We start from the raw sequence: 12,470 nt of genomic DNA, 5'->3' as shown, positions 1-12,470 counted from the left end.
GCTGGTACAATCAGGGAGATTGCCCAACAGTCAAACTATCTCCTTCTCATCTTTCAGTCCCAATGAGGGATCTCAATCCTAAACGTTGACTGTCCAATTTCCCCTACTGATGCTGCCTGACCTGCTGAACTTACACTCTGGAGACAAGGTGATGAAATCAAATTAAAAGCACGGTAGTGTAGCAGTTAGTGGTTGGCACAATAGCTTTACAGCACCAGCGATTACCAAGCAGGGTCTGATTCCTGCCATTGTCTGTAAGGAGTTTGTACGTTCCCCCAAGACCATATGGGTTCCCTCTGGTTGCTCTGGTATCCTCCCACATTCCAAAGACGTGTGGGTTAGGGTTAGTAAGCTGTGGGCATGCTGTGTTGGTGCCAGAAGTGTTGCAGCCTCTATTCCCTCAAGGCCCCTTGGGTGTGTGGCCGCACGGTAACTGAAATGCTCCCACTCACATAGCCTTTGTTGCCGTGCAGCTGTTATAATGTTTTATTAAAAGTCGGCGCAGTTTTCAGGCCCGGTGAAAATTTCCTGCTCAGAGCAATGTGCGGCTATAAAAAAATCTCAGAGGGAATGTTGGTGGCAACACTCGCAGCTTGCCCTCAGCACAATCCTCGCTATAACACTCGCTGATTTGATTTGATGATAATGACATGTTTCACTGTGGGTTCCAATGTTTCAATGTACATGTGACAAATAAACCGAATCTTTAATCTTTACCTTAATCAACCCTCAAGAGACCATGTTATTCCATGAAAGATAAAACAACATACCCCACTTTTCCATATAATCCTCATTCTTTAATCATGAGGGCACACTCGTCTCCTTGTTGCATTTTACATACAGATGCAATAAATAGCAATCTTTAAAATAGTCATAAAAATTATTTTCATACACTTTACACTGTATAGAAAATGAACCAGACTGTTACTGGAAATTATTTTCCAAGTCAGAGATGATGAATGTGTAATCTGAAGTTGGCCTAGACCATTGGCTCCAATGAAAGCAATCCACAGTGTTACTGTACCAAGCCATTTCCAAACCAGCGATCCAGACTCTTTCATCACGTCTTGCTTTGCGTTTAATAGAGTTTCTGACCAGTTCCCAAACATAAATGATTTATTTTACACATAAGTGTCCAGCTTTGATATCTTTCCTGGCGATGTCTTTTCACCCCAGCCAAACAAAGAATCATGTGTTTCACTTGCCTGTAGCTCTGTAGTCTATCAGTAAGCACTGTCACTATTTTTTCAGGGCTCCATTACGGTATGTGTGTAAGATGAAATCCGGGGAAAAAGTGTGCCTGGCAGACAAGTTGCTCACAGCAGGTTTTCCTCCTCCTTAGGAAGTCTCTCTTTCCTCTACTTCCTGAGAAGCTTGCGGAGATCCGGCATGACGTCTAAAACTTCACCAGACCTATAAATGTGTGGTGGAGGGTATATTGACCCTCAGCGTGGTATGGAAACCCCAATGTCCTTGAATGGAGAATTCTGTGAAACGTGGTGGATATGGCCCAGTCCACCACAGATAAAGCCCTCCCACCCATTCAGCACATCTCCATGGAGCGTTGTCACAGGAAAGCAGCATCCATCATCGGGGACCCCCACCGTCCAGCTCATGCTCTCTTCATGCTGCTGTCGTCAGGAAGAAGGTGCACGAGCCTCAGTACTCAGTTTCAAGGACTCTTCATCTCATGTTCTCAATACTTATTGTTTATTATTGTCATTTCTTCTTTTTCTTTTGTATTTGCACAGTTTGTTGTCTTCTTTACCCTTGTTGCCTGCCCTGTTGAGTGCTGTCTTTCGTTGATTCTATTACGGTTACTGGATTTCCTGAGTACATCCACAAGGAAAGAAAATCAGGGTTGTATATGGTAACATGTATGCACTTCGATAATCAACTTACTTCGAACTTTGAACATTGTGTAAATCTGAACAGAAGAGCATCTGATATCTTGCCTCCCATCTTTCGAGTTTTGGCTTTGGTCTCTAGAGTACCTCCACCCACGGAGCAAGTACCCAGTATGTCCTCTGTAACACTTCAACTTTTAAATGTGCCTGGAGTTTCCCAGGCTTCCTTTCAGGGTGTCCGCCCTAGAAATTCCCCTCCTAGCAGCTCGGCAATGTATTTCACATTTGGGTACATTTCTGAAATGGATCCATTCCCGAGAACGGTCGGCCAGTGATTCCGTTGACCCTTTGCCAACATGTCCATAATACAAGCGGCTCAGAAGCATTTGAGTTTGTACAAGAGCCTTGTCGAGCAGTGTCTATCAGCTAGAACTGATAATCATCTTGTCTCTCAAACTCCACCATCCCATAAACAGGAGGGCTTGGAAGTTGTCTCAATGTGACAAAGTAAGGCTGTGAGTCCAGTTTGAAATCGCTGAGATAAAAGTTTTTAGAGAACTTGGAAACAGTGCTCCCTTGTTTTTAACCCAGCCTTAACTTGCCATTGATCACAAAAATGTAAATAATAATTGAAAGGATACAATAATAATTACACACATTAACAGATTCTGTACAATATTATTCCTGAATTAACTCTATAAACTTATAAAACAGAAGAAAGTCAGGAAAGATTGGAGAACTTTACAATGTTTGACAAACAACTGTTCAATTTTTGTCTTTGGGTGTTGGGTAAGGGTCAGGGTTACCAAATCAGGTCATTTCAGGGTGGGCAACAGATTTTGGCTTTGCTAACCACAAGCTCAAGAGATTCTGCAGATGCTGCAAATCTAGAGCAACACACACAACATGCAGGAGGAACTCAACAGGTCAGGCAGCATCAATGGAAAAGAGTAAACAGTCGACATTTTGGGCCGAGAACCTTCAACAGGATTTGAAAGAAAGGGGAAGAAGCTGGAATAAGAAGGTGGGGGGAAGGGGAGGGTGTGCAAGATTTGAGGTGATATGTGAGACCAGGTGAGGGGAAAGGTGGGTGGGTGGGGACATGGGATGAAGTGAAAAGCTGGGCAAGTGATAGGTGGAGGAGGTGAGGGACTGTAGAAAAAAGGGATTTGATAGGAGAGGACTCTGGGCCTTGGAAGAAAGGGAAGGAGGAGGGGCACCAGAGGGAGGTGAGGTGAGAAGGGATGAGAGATAATTAGCATGGGGAATGGAAAAAGAGAGAGGAGGAAAGGGGGAGTAATTACCAGACATAGGAGAAATCGATGTCCATGCCATCAGGTTGGAGGTTACCCAGACAGAATATGAGGTGTTGATCCTTGCTAAATGGTCACATCCCATAAATGAAGTGGAAAAAAAAGCCTGAAGAAAACCTGAAAGAGATGAAAAGCTGGAAAGGGTGCAGAGAAGATTTACGAGTATGTTGCCATGATTGAAAGGCCTGAGATATAGGAAGATGTTGGGCAGGGTAGAACTTTATTTCTTGGAGCGAAGAGCTCTCAGGGGTGACCTTATGAAATCTGTAAAGATTTAATGGGAACCTGAGGGCAACCTTTTCTCCCAGAAGGTGGTATATGTTTGGAACAAGCTGCCAGAGGAAGTGGTAGAGGCAGGCACTATGATGTTTAAAAGATTATTTGGACAGATACATTGACTGAAATATTTAGACCAGGGGTTCCCAACCTGATGATCATGGATACCTGTTAATGGTAGGGATACATAGCATCAAAAAGATTGGGAGCCCCTGGTTTAGAGGGATATGGACCAAATGGTGGTAAATTGGACTAGCTTAGATAGCATGGGCCAGTTGGGGGAAAGGGTTTCTTTTGCTTCTCTGTGAGTCTATGAACCTAAGTAATAATTATATGATGGCAAACTTGGTTTTAGGAAACCTTCAGAAGCTAGTGGTAAAGAATAAAGTGAAATAGAAATAGAAATGAGAAGGTCACAGTAACCTCAAGAATTCATAGTTCTATAATAAGCTCAGGTAGGGGGTGAGGGGGTGCTAGGGTTAGTGAACTGGGGAAGGGAACACTTAGCTACAATGAGTGAGCTCATGCAGCCGACAGCATGGCAAACTGCCTCTGTAGCAGACAAGTTTTCCGTCCCAGCACATCAGAGCTTAAAATGGTCTCTTCAGGCACACCCCCAACACTGGAAGCCGATAAGCTTGTGGTATGTCACTAGGTGTTTCCCCACAGCTGAAGCAAGCTTGGACCCAACCTCCCATCCTGTCTGACTGCACCACTGTGGTGCAACTTGCACAAAGGGGAACCTGTTAGAGAGGGGAGCCCTCTCCTGGTTTCTCTGAAGCAATCAGACTGCAGACTCAGCAGCAGGTTGTCAAGGAGCGGTGCCTAACCTACCCAGAATTCTGCAGCAAAAATGGCTGTTTTATAAATAACCTAAATACACACATACACATACATTCACACACACAACCACACCCAGTTTCCCTATAAATATAGGTCAGCTCAGAACAGTTCCTTTCATGAGTATAAAAATAAAGCTTCTTTAGTCTTCAGAAAACAGAAACCCAAGCACACAAACTTTTATCTGTGGCAGCCAGCGGGCTGATGATGAAGGTCCTTCAGGCTCTAGCTGGCCTCTGATGGCGAGTTCGCCTCGTCCTTTTAGTCACTGTGGTGTATTTGAAGGGTTTATGATGCTCCTCCTTATCCTTGGGAAGCCTTTTCATGAAATGCACCTCCCTCTGGTTCTGCTCCGTCTTGGATCCCTTTCTTGGCCGCCCTTTCCTGGTGAATCCCAGGTACCACCCCTTGTACTTGGCAGACATCAGTGCTGTGTAGTTATTTTCCAGCACTTCCTCGACGAACACACATTCGCGATTCTTCCCATTGACCTGCAAAGCAAAATAAGACTGAAATCACAAAGGGAGAAGGGGAACGGTAATGGAACCATTGAAGGAAGTTCTTCAGCCCTTCTAAACACAAGAGATTCTGCAGATGCTGAAAATCCAGAGTAACACACACAAAGTGCTGAGGGAACTTGTCTCCATCATGGGCACTAGACTCCCCAACATCAAGAACATTTTTAACGGGTAATGCCTCTAAAATGCAACATCCATCATTAAGGGCCCCCACCACCCAGGACATTCCCTTATTTATTGATTGATTTATTGAGCTACAGCATGGAATAGGGCCTGTGAGCCCTTTGGGCTACACTGCTCAGCAGTCCCCTAATTTAATCCTAGCCGAATCACAGGACAATTTACAATGACCAATTAACCTACCAACCAGTATGCCTTTGGAGGCAAAAAGAAACCTGAGCATACAGAGGAAACTCTCGTGGTCATTGGGAGAACATACAAACTACTTACAGGCAGTGGCAAGAATTGAGCCCAGGTAACTGGTACTGTAGAGCATTGTACTAATCACTACACGACACTGTTACAACCCCCATCAAGGAGGAGGTACAGGAGCCTAAAGACACACCTACATACATATACACATATATGCTTTATTATATGGATGAGGAAGTGGAGGGATGGTTATTAAGTTGGCTGATGACACAAAGGTTGGGGGTGTTGTGGATAGTTTGGAGGGCTGTCAGAGGTTACAGTGAGACATTGATAGGTTATAAAACTGGGCTGAGAAGTGGCAGATGGAGTTCAACCCGGATAAGTGTGAAGTGGTTCATTTTGGCAGGTCAACTATGATGGCAGAATATACAGTTGGCCCTCCTTATCCGCGAATTCCACATGCACGAATTCAACCAACTGCAAATTGAGAAAACCCCGAAGTGCTCTTCTAGCACTCATTGTTCGAGCATTGTTCGCCTCGCGTCTCATTCGTTCGTAAATTATACGTGAAAAAGCTCTTGGTCTCTATGAGCACTACTGTGATGGAATTGATGAGAGCGAGAGAAAATTGCTTAAGGCTAGTAAGGGATGGCTGGCTGGCTATGTAAGGCGCTACAACTTCAAGAATGTAAAGATCCTGACTTTAGCATTATTGAACTTCCTCCAAAGTATTCTTATTCCCTAAACAAGACAGTGTAACAACTACTGTACAGGTATTACAAGTCTTGCTCGTTGTTTGATCATTGTTCGCCTGGCATCTCGTTTGTTTGCTGCTTGTGTTGTGAGCGAGAGGAACATGTACAGTTTTTTTTCTTGTCAATATTCCCTAAACAAGACAGTGTAACAGCTATTTACATAGTATTTCCATTGTATCAGGTGTTATAAGTTCTGTAATCTAGAGATGATTAGATGTTTTACTAGTTGTTTGATCATTGTTTGCCTCACAACTCGTTCATTCGCAGCTTGCTTTGCAAGCGAGAGGAACATGTACAGTTTTTTTTGTCAATATTCCCTAAACATTACAGTCTAACAATTGTATTTACATTGCATTAGCTATTATAAGTAATCTAGAGATGATTTAAAGTATACAGGAGGATGTGCGTAGGTTATACGCAAATACTACGCCATTTTATATAAGGGACGAGCGTCTGTGGGAGGTCCCGGAACCAATCCCACGCGGATAAGGAGGGCCGACTGTAGTACTAATGGTAAGGCTCTTGGCAGTGTGGAGGATCAGTGGGATCTTGGGGTCCGAGTCCATAGATGCTCAAAGCAGCTGTGGAGGTTGACTGTGGTTAAGAAGGCATACGGTGTATTGGCCTTCATCAATCGTGGAATTGAATTTAGGTGCCGAGAGGTAATGTTACAGCTATATAGAGTCCTGGTCGGACCCCACTTGGAGTACTGTGCTCAGTTCTGGTTGCCTCACTACAGGAAGGATGTGGAAGCCATAGAAAGGGTGCAGAGGAGATTTACAAGGATGTTGCCTGGATTGGGGAGCATATCTTATGAAAACAGGTTGAGTGAACTTGGCCTTTTCTCCTTGGAGCGACAGAGGGTGAGAGGTGACCTGATAGAGGTGTATAAGATGATGAGAGGCATTGATCATGTGGATAGTTGGAGGCTTTTCCTCAGGGCTGAAATGGTTGCCACAAGAGGACACAGGTTTAAGGTGCTGAGGAGTAGGTACAGAGGAGATGTCAGGGGTAAGCTTTTTCATGGAGAGTGGTGTGTGTGTGGAATGGGCTGCCGGCAACGGTGGTGGAGACGGATCCGATAGGGTCTTTTAAAAGACTTTTGGATAGGCACTTGGAGCTTAGAAAAATAGAGGGCTCTGGGTAACCCTAGTAATTTCAAAGGTAGGAACATGTTCGGCACAACTTTGCGAGCCGAATGGCCTGTATTGTGCTGTAGGTTTTCTATGTTTCTACATTTCTATATATAGTACAGTGCAAAAGTTTTAGGCACATAATAAAAAATTCTGTAAAACGAAGATGCTTTCAAAAATAATGAAATGAAAAAATTCTAAATATCAAAAAATTACTGTTAAGAGCAGTAAACAGTAGAAAAAAACTAAATCATATCAATATTTGGTATGACCCCCCTGCCTTTAAAACTACATCAATTCTCCTAATGCAGTTTTATAAGAAAATCATTTGGTTGGTTGCTCCAAGCATCTTTGAGAACTTGCCACAGTTCTTCTGTAGATTTTGGCTGTCTCACTTGCTTCTGTCTTGCTTGGTATTCCCAGACAGCCCTGATAATGTTGAGATCAGGACTCTGTGAAGCCCATACCATCTGAAATCATATAAGAAGTCTAGGGTACCTAAGACTTCTGTATAATACTGTACATATTTTTCAATGTAATTTATAGTTTTTAAAATCATTATGCATTGCAATGCAGTGCTGCCACAAAACAATAAATTTCATGATTTTTGCTGGTGATACTAAACCTGATTCTGATTCTGATTCTGAGGTCAGGAAAGGAATAACCAGTCAACGTTTCCGGTTGAGATCCTTTATCAGGTGTAATGAAGGGCCTCAGTCTGAAACATAGAATGTTTGTTCCTTTTCCACGGATGCTGACTGACCTGCTGAGTTCCTTCAGCATTTTGTGTGCGTTACTCCCTTAGCCCTTTGCTCCATACTGGCCAAAAGCAGTGCTCCATTCTGTCTCCATTGCTCTGTGCAAGTCTTTATTCAGATTAGCTTTATTTGCCACATGTACATCGAATCATACGGTGAAATGCATCATTTGCGTCAATTCAAACCAGCGAGGATTGAGCTGCGCAGTCCATAAGTGCCTTCACGTTTTTGGCGCCAACAAGCTGAAGCGGCTCAGTTAAGAGAGTGCTAGACTGAAGTCTAAAGGTCCTTGATGCACCATCGATAACTCTTGGAGACGTGAGGTGAGATATAGGCATTTATTGGCTGGAAGAAAGAACAAGCAGCAATTGACCAGCACACTGCATCCTGGAGACTGAGGCCGGGGCGGAGTCTCCAATCGCCTTTATACCGGGGTCTGTGGGAGGAGCCACGGTCAGTGGGAGGAGCCACAGGAGCAGTCAGCGGGGGGGGGGGGGGGGTCGTGTCCAGACAGGTATATGTAGTTCACCACAGTCCTTTGTTCATTTCTGTGTTTCGGCACTACTTCTTAGGATGGAAGGGGAAATATTTCCTTGGAACATAAGACTATAAGACCATAAGACACAGGAGCAGAATTAGGCCATTCAGCCCATCGAGTCTGCTCTGCCATTCCATCGTGATTGATCCCAGATCCCACTCAAACCCCGTACACCTGCCTTCTCACCATATCCTTTGATACCCTGATCAATCAGGAAACTATCAATTTCCACTTTAAATATACCCATGGATTGGCCTCCACTGCAGTCTGTGGCAGAGCATTCCACAGATTCACTATTCTCTGGCAAAAAAAAATTCTCCTTTCTAAAAGGTTGCCCCCTCAATTTTGAGGCTGTACCCTCTAGTTCTAGATACCCCTCTCCACATCCATCCTATCTAGTCCTTTCAACATTCAGTAGGTTGCAACAAGGGAGAACTTCTTCAGTCAGATGGTAGTGAGAGTGTGGAATGAGCTACCAGTAGAAGTGATGAATGCAGGCTCTGTTTCACCATTAAGTAGCAGTTTAGGAGGGTTGGGAGGGTATGGTACAGGACTCAGCAGAATAATAGTTCAGCACAGACTAGATGGGCTGAATTGCTCTATGACTCCATGACCACAGGAAACTGAAACACATGGAGGAATCCCATGCAGTCATGGCAGGAATATTCAATCTCCTTACAGACAACAATGGAAATGGAATCTCGATCTTGCGAGTGTCAGGCTCAGGTTTCTGGCAGTGAAGCCATCTGTGTGTCTATTGATGCACAGTGGAGCATTTCCTGAAGGCTTGCATCATGGCCAGGTACGGAAACACCAAGGCCCGAGAATGGAAAAGTGAAGGGTACAGCGCAGTCCATCACTGCAAAGCCCTCCCCACCACCGAGCCCATCGACAAGGAATGCTGACGCAAGAAAGCAGCATCCATCATTAAAGACCAGACAATCCATGCGGTCTTATCACCTCTACCGCTGGACAGGATGTACAGGTTAAGCCCCACATCACCCTGTTCAGGAACAGTTATTACCCTTTATGCAGCAAGCTCCTCAACTAGCGTGGATAACTTCACTCATTTCAACTCTGAACTGATTCCACAACCTATAGACGTTTTCAAAGGCTCTAAACTCATGTTCTCAGTATTATTTACTTAGCTATCCATCTATCTATCTATCTATCTATCTATCTATCTATCTATCTATCTATCTATCTATCTATCTATCTATCTATCTATCTATCCATCCGTCTATCTATCTATCTATCTATCTATCTATCTATCTATCTATCTATCTATCTATCTATCTATCTATCTATCTATCTATCTATCTATCTATCCATCCGTCTATCTATCTATCTATCTATCTATCTATCTATCTATCTATCTATCCATCCGTCTATCTATCTATCTATCTATCTATCTATCTATCTATCTATCTATCTATCTATCTATCTATCTATCTATCTATCTATCTATCTATCCATCCGTCTATCTATCTATCTATCTATCTATCTATCTATCTATCTATCTATCTATCTATCTATCTATCCATCCGTCTATCTATCTATCTATCTATCTATCTATCCATCTATCCATCTATCTATCTATCTATCTATCTATCTATCTATCTATCTATCTATCTATCTATCTATCTATCTATCCATCCGTCTATCTATCTATCTATCTATCTATCTATCTATCTATCTATCTATCTATCTATCTATCTATCTATCTATCTATCTATCTATCTATCCATCCGTCTATCTATCTATCTATCTATCTATCTATCTATCTATCTATCTATCTATCTATCTATCTATCTATCTATCCATCCGTCTATCTATCTATCTATCTATCTATCTATCTATCTATCTATCTATCTATCTATCTATCTATCTATCCATCCGTCTATCTATCTATCTATCTATCTATCTATCTATCTATCTATCTATCTATCTATCTATCTATCTATTATTACTCAATTTGAACAGTTTGTCTTCTTTCGCACTTTGGTTGTTTTTCATTGACTCTATTGCATTTTGTTGTTCTACTGTGAATGCCTGCAAAATGGATCTCAAAGTAGTATATAGTGATACATACAAACTTTGATAATAAATTTACTTCAAACTTTGAACTGAGTGATCTGGAGCTTTTGATTTACCACCAAGCCATAACTCGCACTGAGCCATGTTCAGCTGAGGTTTCCGAGGGCTTGAGGGAGCGGGAGTGAAGAGGGTGGAGGGAGCTGATTCCTGCTGGGAGTTAAGGACTTGAAGGTGAAACTGACAATCTGAGCAAATCAGGATCTGTGGAAATATGGTGACAAATGGGCGGGCAGCCTGCATTGCTATTATTCACTTGGGGAATGTTATCAGTTTTAAAGGAGGTTGTAGAGAGGAAATCGGAGGAGAGAGACAAACTACGTCATAGCCACATGCCTTCGAATCATGACTTTGGCTTAATGGTGAACCCAATAGTATCAGACCTTTGTGCAAATAGTCGCTTTGATACAAATATGAACTCAGCATATCAAAGTCCATGTAATATATTTCTGTACAATATTTGAATTTCCATTGTAGTATTGTGACAGCTCTTAGAGAAACGTAGCAAGGTTCAGAGACTCTTACAACTATACATGCAGTGGCCATTTTATTAGGTACAGAAGTGGAATCGGGTGTGTGGTCTTCTGCCTGTTCACTTCAAGTTTCAGCGTATTGTTCAGAAATGTTCTTCGGCACAACACTGTTGTAACACGTGGTTATTCGAGTTACTGTCACTTTCCTGTCAGCTTGACCCAGTCTGGCCATTCTCCTTTTATCTCTACCATTAACAGGGTGTACCTCCCACAGAACTGCTGCTCACTGGATTTTTTTTTTGTTTTTCATACCATTCTCTGTAAACTATCGAGCAGGGCTTCCCAACCTGGGATGCACGAACCTCTTGCTTAATGGCATTGGTCCATGGCATAAAAAGGTTGGGAATCTCTGCTCTAGAGACTGTTCTGTGTGAAGATCAGCAGTATTTAGGACACCCAAACCACCCCATCTGGCACCAACAATCATTCCACAGTCAAAGTCACATTTCTTCTCCATTCTGATGTTTGGTCTGAACAACAACTGAACCTCTTGAGCATATCTGCATTGAGTTGATGTTACATGAATGGCTGATTAGATATTTGCATTAATGAGCAGGTGGGCACTGAGTGCAAACACTACATTCTGACAACTACATTTCAGAAAACCCGTTAATATATCATAAGACCACAGGATATAGAAGCATCGAGTCATCTCTGCCATTCTATTATGGCTGATTTATTATTACTCTCAACCCCAATCTCCTGCCTTCGCCCTGTAACTGATGATGTGACTAACCACGAACCTATCAACCTCCACTTTAAATATACCCAATGACTTGGCCTCCCCAGCTGCCTGTGGCAATGAATTCCACAAATTCATCTCCCTCTGGCTAAAGAAATTCCTCCTCATCTCTTTTCTAAATGGACAATCATCTATTCTGAAGCTGTGCCCTCTGGTCCTAGACTCCCCCCACTATAGGAAACACCCTTTCCACATCCACTCTGTCTAAGCCTTTCAATATTCAATATTAAACATGCTGGCATTTTAACACAACAGGAGTAGGTGTTGGCTATTAGATTGGCAAAGTTTTCCAGATGAAGTATGTGAAAGGCATTAATGAGGATTGCTTTTGAGGATTCCTTTTTCTTTCTTCTGTCTTCCGTGAGAAGATACAGGAGCTTGAAAGCCCGGATGATCTGACTCAAAAACGGCTTCTCATCCACTGTCATCAAACGCTATGGAGAGCATCGAAACATGCTGCATTACTGTGTGGTTCGGACACTGCACTGTGGCTGACACCAGGGCTCTACAACTGGTGATTAAAACTGCCCAGTGCACCAGCCTACCCAAAATCAAGGACGTAGCAAGCTCAGTACCAAAGGCGTTCCAAACATTCTCTTGTGTCACCTGAGATTCCTGGGAGTGAACATCACCTATGTCCTGTTCTGGTCCAACCATGACAAGAATTTGCACCGGTGCCTTTATTTCCTTAGGAGGCTAAAGAAATTCAACATGTCAGAGTAACACACACAAAATGCCGGAAGAACTCGGC

General features: G+C 42.9%; 1 protein-coding gene across 1 annotated transcript in view; it reads right to left on the bottom strand.

Moving 5' to 3' along the window:
• Nucleotides 1-4,494: 4,494 nt before the first annotated feature.
• fgf24 (fibroblast growth factor 24) overlaps nt 4,495-12,470 on the bottom strand; it is a 158,089-nt gene continuing 150,113 nt past the window's right edge. The window contains exon 5 of the mRNA XM_059963491.1: nt 4,495-4,767. Within this exon, the coding sequence (XP_059819474.1) occupies nt 4,495-4,767 (273 nt within the window). The remainder of the gene's footprint in view (nt 4,768-12,470) is intronic.

This window comes from Hypanus sabinus, chromosome 3 (assembly GCF_030144855.1).
Source record: "Hypanus sabinus isolate sHypSab1 chromosome 3, sHypSab1.hap1, whole genome shotgun sequence".
Classification (NCBI taxonomy): domain Eukaryota; kingdom Metazoa; phylum Chordata; class Chondrichthyes; order Myliobatiformes; family Dasyatidae; genus Hypanus; species Hypanus sabinus.
Note: the sequence above shows the minus strand (reverse complement) of the source record. Positions and strands in the feature narration are given on the sequence as shown.